Source organism: Pangasianodon hypophthalmus, chromosome 25, assembly GCF_027358585.1.
Source record: "Pangasianodon hypophthalmus isolate fPanHyp1 chromosome 25, fPanHyp1.pri, whole genome shotgun sequence".
In the NCBI taxonomy this organism is placed as follows: Eukaryota; Metazoa; Chordata; class Actinopteri; order Siluriformes; family Pangasiidae; genus Pangasianodon; species Pangasianodon hypophthalmus.
Genome location: NC_069734.1, coordinates 8343868 through 8358157, shown reverse-complemented (window position 1 = coordinate 8358157; position 14290 = coordinate 8343868). Strand labels below are relative to the sequence as shown.

General features: G+C 41.1%; 1 protein-coding gene across 2 annotated transcripts in view; it reads left to right on the top strand.

Moving 5' to 3' along the window:
• tshz3b (teashirt zinc finger homeobox 3b) overlaps positions 1-13826 on the top strand; it is a 40590-nt gene extending 26764 nt beyond the window's left edge. For both annotated transcript variants that reach the window (XM_026937700.3, XM_053229391.1), the window contains one exon: positions 8803-13826. In XM_026937700.3, the coding sequence (XP_026793501.1) occupies positions 8803-12221 (3419 nt within the window). In that variant the 3' untranslated portion in view covers positions 12222-13826. The remainder of the gene's footprint in view (positions 1-8802) is intronic.
• Positions 13827-14290: the final 464 nt, after the last annotated feature.

The window sequence follows — 14290 nt, the reverse complement described above, 5'->3', positions numbered from 1 at the left end:
TTGGGAAATGCCTATTATTTTGCTGCTGCACCTACTGCTGCAGGGCCTGGAGCTCATTTTATATAAATAAATAAATAAATATATATATATATATATATATATATATATATATATATATATATATATATATATATATATATATAGTGTCTTTTATTGTAAGATTAGTCTGTCTCTATTTAGATGCTCGTTTTTGTTTGCTCGAGACTACTGTTTTGCTCCTTTGAATGTTTCCATGTTATGTCTGTAAAGTGCTGTGTTTTGTATGTTTTTGTGCAGCCGTGTGTGTTTATATACAAGTGTTTGTGTGTGTGTGTGTGTGTTGTGTGGAAGCAGAGCTAAGCGAGGCCCTGGGGATCACAGCAAGCCAGATCTGTTCTCTCCCATTACCCTGCAACCTGCTCTAATGGGAGACTGACACAGCCCTGTGACTCTATGTGTGTGTGTGCGTGCGTGTGTGTGTGTGTGTTTGTGTGCGTGCATGCGTGCGTGTGTGTGTGTGAGAGAGAGGATATGTATATGGGAGGAGGGATAGTGAGAAATGCAGAACGAGAAGCCATGTGTTGGATAATCATGGAGGGAGGAGCAAGAGATACACATAGCATAATAGAGAGAGGAATATCATACACACACCTCTCTCTCTTTCTCGCTCACTCACACACACACACACACACACACATACTGGGGATATCCCTGTGTGTATGCATGAAAGTGTGTGACCTCTGGTTGCCCTGCACTTAGGACTGTGAATGCTGAAAGTGACGTACATCCGACTAACAAAGCAAGTGAGGGATTTTCCCAAAAACCAAACACTGACTCTAAAAAAAAACACACAGTATACATATTTATGGCACTACACACACACACACACACACACACACACCAAACCCAGAACACACTCTCTTTGGTGTCACATATGGAAGTTTTATGATAATCTGACATATTTCTGGAGTTTCTTTTTGACTTATACAGACACTGACTAATGGAACGAGGAATATTATTTGAAGAGGATGTCTCTAATTTGTCCATGTTTTATATGTGAGGGTCGTGTAAAATAGCAATGCTGGTGATTTTGTGTGTGTGTGTGTGTGTGTGTGTGAGAGAGAGAGAGAGAGAGAGAGAGGGAGAGAGAGAGAGATGGGGTGTATGAGTGCACATGTTCTATTATGGCTCTCTACGGCTCAATCATTCTCTTGTTCGGGAACATCTTTAATAATTGTCCCTCTTGTGGAGTGTTAATTAATTAACGGAGGCTGAGTGACCCAAGACAAAAGCGTCCAGCGCTGCAGCACAAGGAAACAAAAGGAGAAGAGAGAGGCGAGGTTAGAACAAGCAATTCATCCAAAAAGTCTATTCAGACAAATAAAGAGCCCCAGTTTTATTTTTGTGGAAGTCTTATAGGCTGTGAGATACATTTCAGACGCACATGGACTACTGCTGATGCTGTCGGTTTCCGCACGATAACTTATATTCGTCATTAAACTAACATGTATGAGTTTTATGAAGCTAGATGAAGCTAAAAATATTCTGGATTTTTCCAGATTTTTCCTGATGTTCTTTCTGATTTCAGAAAAAAATGATACTGTCAATACTTTGGCTACTAGCAGCCAATAACTGTAAAGCAAGAAATAATAATAACCAATGGAAATAGGCAGGAGGCGGGGCTTACCGCACCTCACACTGTTCTTATACATTTGTGAATGTTTAAAGCAAGACTTTGTTTTATGAGGTTTGAAAGTTTCGAGAATTTACTTGAGTTTCTTTCTCCTTATGTTTCCTCATGTGATTACTACCATAGCAACAGCTAGCAATGCTAACAGACTTGTCATTTATGTTATGTCTATTGGAGAGAAATTCTTCCAGAATATACAAGGTAATATACAAGGAGTGATCAGTGACAAAAATTGCTTTTTTTTAGACAGCTGTTAATACATTTGCAGGTAGCACATTTCAAACAGTACTTTAGCTACTATTTTACAGATCATTTCATTTGCCCCTGTTAAGCATCCTGCTAATGTTTTTGGTCCCATTTGCAGAAAATGACTGGAGGGTCATTAAAACGCAAGTAGGTTCAAAACCATCCTAAAGAATTTTGAAGTGAAATTTCAGCCAGGTTTATTACTAGGATGATAAGGAAGGACCGAAATAATTCTCTCTGTCTCATTAGTTTAGAGCTCAGCACATCCTCTGAGTAGTGGTAACACAGGTCATGGCATGGCACCATCTATTACTTTTTCAGGAAATCCACAGTTATGTTAAAAAAATCTGGAGGAAGTTGTCCTTCTCGTGTTTAAGTCTCAGTAGCTGTGAGTGAAGAGAGTTTGCAGTGAGTGTAGTGGCTCGAAAAATGTTGTATTGTAAACAGGTTTCTAATTTAACTTAAATTTAAGTGATCATTTAACATTACAATTAAAATTGAAATTGAAGTAGTTCAAGCAAGAGTTCTTTTCTTTGACATACAAAAATATCTTGTTATTAACCTACAGAAAATTGCATCAGCCTACTTTTGATTAGTTTTTAGATTATTTAAAATATGATCATCTACTTTTATGCACTTAAGCATAACAATTTTATACTTTTTGGCTTAGGATTGTATTCAGTGCCTAATGATCATTGAATTTGATAAAATAGTATTATTTTGGAACGATCCAGAATTATTTTTTCTTAAAAATATACCAAATACACTAATAATGAGGAAGACACCAAGCACATTTATTTTCAAAAATGTTTGATATGCTCAACCAAACCAATATTTCAGTTTTCATGTATATTTTCATATATGATAAGATAAGATAAGATTTGATAAGATTTGGCTCAATTTTTCTTCTCTTTCAAAATTCTGAATGTTTCTAAACTTCCAATTTAGTATGAGATACACTGGAGGCACTTTGGGGATCTGGGTTTAGTACATTTTTATTTTTGATATGGCAGGAAATTCTGTGAGAATTTTACTTTGGGCAAAAATAAGAATATTCTTTATTGAATATTATAATCGATTCCAACAAACAAACTGCTGCACCACCTTCAGGTCCTTTTCCTCGAGCAAGTGGGATGTAAATGATCACAGTGTGGTGTGTGTGTGTCTGTGTCTGTGTGTGTGTGCGCACTTGTGTTTGTTTGTGCTGGCCTGAGATGTGGAAAGGCTAGAGAGGTAATGAGGTTAGAAAGACTAAATGATAGAAGTGTGGAAGATGTGAAGAAGCGCTCAACACGCGCGTGTGTGTGTGTGTGTGTGTGTGTGTGTTTACCCATGAGAATATCAACACTGTGGTGTTTCGCCCTCAAGGTTTAAATATTTGGAGGAAGCATTCCAAGAAGCACATGTAAAATTTTGATTGGAAATCATTTTGTGATGCGATAAGGCTAAAACACGACTCTGCCAACAAAAGTGTTTTTGAACGCAGCCTGTATGATACATGCTTGAAGTCAATGATGATCCAATAATATTTCTGTTCCACAGTTATTTTAACAGTTGGCAATGTCTTTGTTTGCTTAATGAGTTCGGGGTTAAGCAGAGGATCATGAGCTTGATCTCTCTCTCTCTCTCTCTCTTTCTCTCTCTCTCTCTCTCTCTCTAACCGTAAATGCATTCATTGATTTAGAAATGCAAATCTACACATCTCTGAAAGTTAAGGATTGAAATATATATGGCGTGTGTGCGGAGGAAGCTGTCGTCTTGCGAGGCTCAGAGCTTTAGCGGGAGTGTTAAGGAGCATGGTGAGGGAAGCACTGCTCTCCAGAGTGGTTACCGGTTGTCATGCACTAGCAGAGAGAGCGGGGGTGTGTAGTGTAAACACACACACACACACACACACACACACATGCACACTCTCACACACACACACATGCACGCAGACTGTCAGAGCCTCTCCCGCTGAGTGGCATGAGCTGGCGATTAGTTGTGCTAGCGTCTATGTTTACCCGCTCTGTGTTCAGCGGCTGCCGCTGCACCTCCTCGGCTCTCTCTCTCCTCTAATCCGGGCTGCCTCCTCTCTCGCTCGCTGTCGTCTGTCATCACTCGCTCCTCGAATACTCGAAATGCTTGCCGATTTTCCGGCTGGCGCGAATCCTCCGGTTCCTATATAGAGTTGAGTGTAAAGAAGAACGGCCAGCCTCCTGCTAAGAGTGTTGGGACAATTAGGGAAAAGTACATGTTGTTACACAGCGGCTGGCCCTGTAGCCCATGTAATTAACACTCACTACGCACCATGCAGTGTGTAAACAAGGTCTGAGTAATTCCATAGGTAATAGGGCTGTCGTTTAATACACTATAGCCCCTCTTTCTGGGGCTGGGCACGGTTGAAGTGTGGATTGGTCTCTGCCCTCACTTTCACTCCTCTCTCTCTATGTCTCTCTTTCTCTCTCTCTCTCTCTCTCTCTCTCTCTTCCTTCTCAGAGAGGTGCCTCCATCCGTCAGAGGGCCTGGTCGATGGGCGTCTCTCTGGGATCGATGGCGTGCCTGTCCGCTCTCTCTTTCCAGCTCATGGCCCCTATCCCACCCCAGTGCTAGACACACACACACACACACACACATACACACACACACAAGCTCTCCCTCACATACACATACACACAAACTCTTCTGGCCTCCCCACCAATTTGTCTGTGTGCGTCAAATCGCAATAATTAAGCATTATTGATCTCAGATTCAATTAACTTCATTAACGCAGGCCATGATAGCCGGAGAGGAGAGGAGAGGAAAGAAGGAGAGGAGAATGGAAAGTGAGCGGAGAGAGGAGAAAGAGATACGCGCTATCTCTCGTTCTCCAGCCGCACACAGACAGCCTGTCTGCTTAAGGCTACAAACCATTTTCCCCCTAATGATATCACGTTGCAGATAGTGCCACATTAGAAGAGAGATACCTCCCATTATAAATGTGGGCTTTGGGGGCTATATATAGCAGATTTAATTACCAAGTAGTTCACTCTCTCGTCCTGTCCTTCTCATTCACACGCCCAGAAGTATTGGAGGATTGCGGAAACCTACAGATATCCTACAGATATACTTCACTAAGGTCTAAGACCTGTGTCATGGACACACTGCAGGTTCAGATCCACTGTGAGGAGTGCTTCAGCCTTGACTAGACAAATGTGTTGAAGTTTATATGTACATGTAGAGCATGTTGTAGAGAAGTCAGTATACATTGATTGTATAATAATTAAGATACATTATTATGCAGTGTTTTACTTTTACAGTCCATTAAATCCCACCTCCTGTGCTACGATTGGCTAGGAGTTTGGTAGTAGTTGGTTTTACATTACTTTAGCAAAAAGTAGAGTTTGACATCACATTTTATTTATTTATTTATTTATATTTATATTTATATTGCATGTTGTATTGCATGTATTCCGACAAATCCCCTTTGCTTTTTCATCTCAGTATGTTCTTATGTCTCACATGTGTGGCACAAAAGAGTATTTGAGTGGCAAATTATCTGGGACGGAGCTATTCATGTTCATCTTTGCTGCTTTATTGTCCTCCATCTACAACCAGAAGAGCCTGTTGCTTTTGACAAAGTTTAGTTGCTAGTTTGGATTTCTTGCAAGCATTTTTTAGCTATATACAGACTAATGTAAAAAAAAAAAAAATCAACAAAAAACACCACACCTAGAGTAATGGAAGTTTTACCAAATAACTTAAAAAAAAACAGCTTCATAATTTCAGCTTCAAAATTTTCTGATGTATACTATAACAAGATTGAAGGGTCTGTTGATTTTATTACTTTTTAAAATGAATCCATATTTTAATCAACATACTTCTTCTCAGCATCTTTCAGTATATGCTCAGCATCAAATATGAAGGACTTTAGTAATTTTCCATAGATTTGGGAAGACTTATCAGGCCTGTTATCTCCACAATGGATATTACTCTATTGCTTCAAATTGCACAAATGATAAAGTAATGGAATGTAGTTATGGCAAGTGATATTTAATAGAAGGCCTGATTTTCATATGAAGAAGTGTGAGATTTCACTTCATCATTCAGGCCCTGCTTAAGCTTCCTGTCTGTGCTGTAAAATCTTGCATTGGTTTGTGGTTGAAAACCCAGGCAGGGTTTCCTCTCAGTTTGAAAGGTGCCGCTCACCTCCAGCGTTCAAAGCTGCGCTCTCTGCTGGTCGTCTCTCTGGATGTCCAAGTGTAAATTAGATCAACCTCTACCTACCAATCTGATGCCAATTCATTGGGAAGGTTATTCTCATTTCGAGCTCCCTCCTCCTCCCCTCTCTGCAACGCTCGGCACCGGAGCATCCTGTTCTCTAATTAAAAGAGCACCTGTGTGGTGTGTTCAGACCCAGGCTGAAAACAGAGGAACCTGGAGATGAAAACGCAATATTGTTCCCAGCCAGAACACATAGAGTCTGGGTACATTGGGGGCAGGACAGCCTGGATCATGGCCAGGGCAACTGTGTGTGTGTGTGTGTGGTGTGTGTGGTGTATGTGTGTTAAGCATTTGGGTCTTTCCAGGCAACCCTCCTCCTTTTTTCCTTCTCCTCTTTCACCTCTGTACTCATTTTCTCTGTGCTCGCCATCGGGCTGACTGCCATGTTGTCAGGCAAGTCGGATTTTGTGTTTGGTGTCAAATGACTTTGGAATAAATTCTGTCCTTTTTTTCATACACAAATTAGTTATGTGCGTATGCAGTCGCTAATACCAATTCAGTCCTGCCCATGCTGTTGAGGTCAAGGTTAGTGTAACAGAGGACATTTTAATTAATGATAAAACTTGGCCTTCTCTATATTCCTTCTCATTTTCACTCATGTTAGAGGTACATCCTATTATTTTTCAATATTTATTTTCAAGGTTGGTTTGAACAGTATTCGTTGAGGCTAATTTAGGATTTCATACTAAAAATATTGTCTGCTGCTTAAGGTATTCGTGTGTGTGTGTGTGTGTGTGTTGTGTGTGTGTGCGTGCATCATAATCCCAGGTTTTAAGGCAGGTTTTGTATAGAGGAGAAGATTTTTTTTTTTAACATTGCCATTTGGCCTTGATGTAAAGTGCTGTTTTGCTTCCTGAACGAAGGCATTGTTCTCTTAAACAGCTGTCTTTTTGGTTGATTCAGAACAGATGGTAGTGTGTGTGTGTGTGCGTGTTCATGTGTTACAGTATGTGTGTGTATCTTATGTGATGGCTGCTGGGTACTAAATTATGAGGAGCCCAATTCCATGTCTGTGCTTTTCACTAGACCTTAAACTTTCACTCCTTAAAGACTGTATGAGATAAATTCTAGAGTCAACAGCATCCATGAACAAGTGATATATAAAGTGTGAACATTATCATAAATCTAAATCTAAACATTAATGGGTAAATTTGTAAATTAAACTGAATCACACATTTCCCCATGGAGAGCATTAAAAGCCTGTGTAACTACGCAGAATGCCTAAAGGCATGATGTGTGCGTTATTCAGCTATAACTGAAAGCCAAGAGGTGTGTGTGCCTCTGCCGATCTCGTGCCTTCACATTGCCAAGGGCTACAAAAAGACTTTCCTAATGATGACTATGTTATTTTCAGTTCTGATTTTTTAAATGCCTGCACAATAGATGCCTGCAAAATGTTTCCATTATTATGAGGTTTGCCATGCCAGTAATGTTCTGAGGGTGAAATATGGGCATTTTAAAACTGAAAAAGGAACTGTTTGTGTATGAAAATCATAACATGTTTTAAGTGAATGGATGTATATTTTATATTAAAATGCTTTTTAAACTTTCACAATGTCTCCTGCATACAAGCTGACAGATACTGTATGTAGATTTGAATCTATATGCTGTGTGTTGAAATTGTAGCATAGATAGTTTGACTCGTGCAGTCATTTAAAATGATAGAATATGTTCAACGAAAAGCCCTGCATACCATCCTGACTCAGAGCTGTTTACATACCTGGTCAATGTGCGATGAACAGTTACACATCGGAATGCACAGAATTACCACAGTGTCCTATACACCCACCTTCCTGCTCACATTCTCTGATTTTCTCTATTGCTCTCTTATTGTTCACTGGCATTTTTCCTTGTTCTTGCAAAATGACAATAAATGAAAACAATTAGATGTTTTCTTCTACAGTTCCATCCTTACGCCTTCCACATTTGAATCATTTTATTTCATAAGCTATTGTATTCAAATGTGAGCTGAGTGCATACACTCCAGGCTAAACAGTAAATAATAACTTTCAACTCTCTAATCTTTCGTAATTGACGCAGATGTGTTTTGTGGGGGTAGATTTTATATCCGAAACATACATACATTCATTCTTATTTACGAGCCGGCGAGCCTTTGCCGAGTAATGAGTGAAAATGCTTTCTTAATTTAAATGGCGAGTGTGTCTGTTAGGGAATGCATTAGAGACTGCAGAAGAAGCGTAAGACATATTAATTGACAGACAGGAACCGCTGTCTCTAAAGTTGATACAAGTAATTTATTACTTCAGAAACGAATGCCACCTCCAGAATGTGCTTCATTAATTTCAAATTTAGTTTTAATTTCAAGCTGTTGCCCCTTGAGAAGAATAAGGTGGCAACTTGGGTTTGAAGAGACATTTTTTTCTTTCTCTTTTTCTTTCTCTCTTTGTCTCTCCTTGAAAAAAGAGAAAAACAAACCTTCGTTTGGTGATACCATGCAGCAGTAAACTCAAGAAGGAATTAACACAAGAGTGTATGATATGAGCCTGTTGTTTTTTTTGGTAGTGTAGGGAAGCAGCTGTCCGTCTGCTTTTCAAAGTACTGCAGAATGTAAAATGTGAAATCTTCATAATTGGACATTGCAATAACAAGTTTCTTTGTATGTCTTTTCTTTGTTTTACCTGCAGCATATGTTCCCGAGGAGCTCAAAGAAGCTGCCTTAATGGATGAGGATGTAGAGGGAGATGATTCAGCGGTTGAGGAAGAGCCTGCCGTTAAATACATGTGCCAGGACAAGGACTTCCTTCTCAAAGACCGGCCAGGCTTCCACGACTCTCCAACTGCAGACCTCTCCAGCCATGAAATGGACAGTGAGTCACACCTCAGCGAGACCAGTGACAGGATGTCAGACTTTGAGAGTGCCTCGGTGAAGAATGAGGAGGATAGCACTGCCAAGGACCCACTTACACCACTCAATTCAACTACACCCATGAAGATGACAGCTGTGGCCCCACCCAGCAGTGAGGAAACACCCACTGCAGGCCCAGACAGCCTTGAGCAGATGAAGGCCATTTACACCAGCTTCTTGACCAATTCTTACTGGTCATCGCTGAATATGGCACAGCCTCCAACTGAAAAACCCCCACGCAGCCACAGCAGTAGCAGCAGCAGTAGTAGCAGCAGCAGTAGCTGTGGTAGTGGGGGCTATGACTGGCACCAGTCAGCTGTTGCCAAAACCTTGCAGCAAGTTTCACAGAACCAGAGCAGAATACTACACCCAGCTTCTGAGCCTAACCTCTTTAGCACTGTGCAGCTTTACCGGCAAAGCACCAAGCTCTATGGCTCCATCTTTACAGGTGCCAGCAAGTTCCGCTGCAAAGACTGCAGTGCTGCCTATGATACGCTAGTTGAGCTTACGGTGCACATGAATGAAACAGGCCATTACCGAGATGATAACCACGAGACAGACAGCGAGGGCACTAAGCGTTGGTCCAAGCCACGCAAACGTTCACTGCTGGAGATGGAAGGCAAGGAGGATGCTCAGAAAGTACTCAAATGCATGTATTGTGGCCACTCCTTTGAATCACTACAGGATCTAAGTGTCCATATGATCAAGACAAAACACTATCAAAAAGTGCCTCTCAAGGAGCCTGTGACACCTGTGGCAGCCAAGATCATCTCCTCTGCTCGGAAAAGAGCCCCTATTGAGCTGGATCTGCCCAGCTCGCCAGACTCTAATGGAGGAACACCCAAACCCTCTCTCGCAGACACCAGTGACCTCTTGCAGAAGACAGCAAATCCCTACATTACTCCTAATAATCGCTATGGGCATCAGAATGGTGCTAGCTATGCATGGCAGTTTGAATCTCGAAAATCCCAGATCCTGAAATGCATGGAATGTGGAAGCTCCCATGATACCCTTCAGGAGCTAACAGCTCACATGATGGTTACTGGGCACTTCATCAAGGTTACGAACTCTGCCATCAAGAAAGGCAAGCCTATTATGGAGGTGCCAACCAACCCACCCCCTAACACCATGTCCTCTAGTGAAGATAAGGTACAGTCAGTGCCACTGGCTGCTACAGCTTTTTCCCCACCTCCTCCTGCACCCCCTCCACCCAGCATATCCCCTGCCATAACTGCTATGGAAATTAAAAAAGAGGAAAAGGAAGAAGAGTGCACAAAGGAAACCACTAACAGCAGCAAAGAGAAGAAAGCAACAGATGACGAAGCTGAGGAGAAGTTTGACATTTCTTCCAAGTATCCATATTTGACTGAAGAAGACCTGGAAGAAAGCCCTAAAGGTGGAATTGACATTCTCAAATCACTGGAAAACACAGTTACATCTGCCATCAACAAAGCACAGAATGGCACACCAAGCTGGGGAGGATATCCCAGCATCCATGCTGCTTATCAGCTCCCAAACATCATGAAACTTTCCTTGCGCAACTCAGGAAAGAGCTCCCCACTGAAGTACATGTTCTCGGGTGAAGAGATCCTATCCCCATCCAAAAATCAACCTCTTATCTCTCCTCCAAGCTGTCAGACCTCACCTCTTCCCAAAAATAACTTTCATGCCATGGAAGAACTTGTCAAGAAAGTAACAGAAAAAGTGGCCAAAGTGGAGGAGAAAATGAGGGATACAACTGCACGTGCTTCCCCTCTAAGGCGAACAACACCCTCTCCTTGCAGTAGTGAAGCTGGGGAGTCTGCCAGAGGGGATTCACCCAAGGAAAGCAGAGGAGTCAAAACTCCAGAGACCAATGGAACAGTAAGTGCTCACAAAGACTCCAATGGTGAGGGTCTCACAAAAGAGCCATTAGAAAATGGCACTGACCATGCTGTCAAAACTCCAGTCTCATCTCTGTGCAGCAGCACTGCAATTATAACAGACCATCCCCCAGAACAGCCATTTGTCAACCCCTTAAGTGCGCTTCAGTCTGTCATGAATGTCCACCTAGGTAAAGCTGCTAAACCTGCCCTTCCATCTCTGGACCCCATGAGCATGCTCTTCAAGATGAGCAACAGTCTGGCAGAGAAGGCGGCTATTGCTGCCTCCACACCAGCTCAGACCAAAAAGACAAACGAGCATCTTGACCGCTACTTCTACCACATCAACAATGACCAGCCCATTGACCTGACTAAAGGCAAAAGTGAAAAGAGCAGCTCCCTGGGATCAGCTGTGTTGTCCTCCTCCACTTCAACTCCTTCCTCAGTGTCACCTTCTTCAACCATTACTATGGCCAAGACATCATCTGCTGTGGCTTCATTCATGTCTAATTCACCTTTGCGTGAAAATGCGCTGTCTGACATTTCTGATATGCTTCGCAACTTAACAGAAAGCCATGTCTCCAAATCTTCCACACCAACCAGTCTGTCTGAGCGATCAGATGTAGATGGTGCTACACATGAGGACTCTGAAGACATGTCACCAGCTCAGAAGCGCAAAGGTCGGCAGTCCAACTGGAACCCTCAGCATCTTCTTATCCTGCAAGCACAGTTTGCCTCCAGCTTGAGACAAACGAGTGATGGCAAGTATATTATGTCTGACCTCAGCCCACAGGAACGCATGCATATCTCTCGCTTCACTGGCCTTTCAATGACTACAATTAGCCACTGGCTGGCCAATGTCAAGTACCAGTTGAGGCGGACAGGTGGCACAAAGTTCCTGAAGAACCTTGATTCTGGCCATCCCGTGTTCTTCTGTGGTGACTGTGCTTCACAGATACGCTCCCCTTCCACCTACGTCAGCCATCTTGAATCACATCTGGGCTTTCGGCTTAGAGACCTGGCTAAATTATCTGGGGAGCAGCTAGTCAACCAGATATCACGTCACGCAAAGGGGCTCTCTGAGAAACTGCTGTCAGCTCAAGCCCATGCCTTGACCCACTCAATCCCTAACCCTAACACCAATTCCAACCCAAGTCCACACTCCAACTCCCACTCCCCTTCCCCAGACGAGGAAGCCAGTGGGGCCACATATCAGTGTAAACTGTGCAACCGGACTTTTGCTAGCAAGCACGCTGTCAAACTCCATCTGAGCAAGACTCATGGCAAATCCCCTGAGGACCACCTTATGTATGTCTGTGAACTTGAGAAACCTTAGCGCTGATCAAGGACTCAGTACTCTGTCTTTCACCTATCTCTATTTCTCATGCTTTCTCTGAAGCCTTCTCTCTAACATTTCTTAAAACCAAGATGAACTGATGACTAACAAAGAAATAACTGCACATAGATGCCATAAAACTACTGTTTAGTTTCGGCACATGATGTGTGGGTTTTCCTCCTGGAATAACTCATTCTGGTTCAGAGACATTCTCTTTTCTCATTTTAGGTAAAAAATAAAGAAAAACAAAAAAGGTAATTTTCTAACTGTGCAGTGTCGAGTGAAGAGGTTCTGTTGTCACTGGTAAAATATGAAGGTATATAAGAAAAACTTAAAATGAAGTTGTATGTATTTGGAAGTTGTGTAAATTGGATTCAATTTTATTTCTTTTGTTTTTTTTATTTTATTTTTCTTTCTTTTTTGTTTTGGGCATCTCTCAGATGCAGTAAGCTGCATGCATTGATGAATTGGTTTAGTTTAACTTTTAATAACTAAAACTCCTTTGTTTTTTTTTTGTTTTTTTTTGGTTTGTTTTATTTTTCTTTTTTTAGTTAATGTGACCTGTGTGTGCTGATGTCAGCAGACAAAATTTAACCCTCTGAGTACGTGCAAAATCTTGTACATTACCAGTCCAGAATATAGAAAGTAAAAAGAGAGAAATCAGAGATTGGACATGCCCACGTTCAAATATGAGAGGCCACATTATTGTGTACGGTATTTTGGTACCTCACAAAATGAAATAAGAAAAGAAAAATGGAAAAAGAATACTATACATGATACCTGAGTGGTTTCTGATGCAAAACGTGTGTGAATTCAAAATAACAGTCTTTTAGTTTTCTGAAATCAGGGGCCTTTTGAATTCAGGTCGGTGTAAAAAAAATGTACATATAAACATATAAACTAATTTCTGTTTAAATTATGCATCATTTTATATTTTTAATTTAAGAGGAGTATGACTATCTACTGGTGCACAATATATGAAGACATTAATTAAATTGTTTTGCACAATAGTTTTATAAATGTTATTTAATCAGATGATATAAAATTGAGAGAAAAAAACCCACCCTAATCTTTTATTTCCACCTCGTGCTCAAAGGGTTAAACTTCTTGTACAAGACAATACTTGTTCCATCGTTTCTTGAACATTTCAAAGGTTGTACAAAAAGATGCTACTTTATAATGCAAGGAGGAATTCCACAAATGTAACCTATTATTTATAAGCACTCTTGGTTGTTGTTTTATATTGTAGAATGCCTTTTTGATTGGTAACTTTTATGTTGTTCTGTCTAATTATTCTCCCATGATTCCACACTGCAGCTTTATCATTTTTGGGGGGATCTGAAGGGTAACCATGGTTACCCTTCCTCCGATTGACAGTTCTGCTACATTTTTGGCAGTTAATTTGCTGAAATAACTGACAGCTGCCAGTGAATGGAAATATAATGTGTAAAATATTGGCATGTAAACAGCACAGGCACTGTTATGCATTCTGTGCCGTGATTCTCTTTTTGTTGTTGTTGACAATGAACCACCCATTATATGACTTCATATAACCTTTTTTTCTACTGCAGCATTAAAATGACAATGTTTTGTTTTTTGCAATAATGTGACGTGTCTTGGCTCACAAGTTTGTCAGAAGCAGAGTGAAGGGAAAAATGAGTGTCGGTATGTTGGGCAGATCAGTGCACAATGTAGGTGGTGTTAGTAGGGATCAGTCACAAGACTTAGATTTAACACTTCACGTCCAGGTCACTCTTGTATGTGAGCGTATGTGCGTGTTGGTGTGCATTTTCCCAATTTAAATCTACACTATTCTACATTATGCATCACCTATTTGAAAAGCACAGAGAATAAAGCCATATTTGTCTTCTTAGTAGCATTGTTTTGAGACCTTAGCGTTAATTTGTCGAATACCTTGTAGAATGTGGCACAATATAGCAGAGCCTTACATTGTTAACAGTGCTTTCATATCACTCCCTTCATTTAGCTCGCTGCTTGATGACACATCCATTCACTATGTCTCCTAATATGGTTTAACTGGGGGAGCATCAGACAATGTGAAGTGAAAA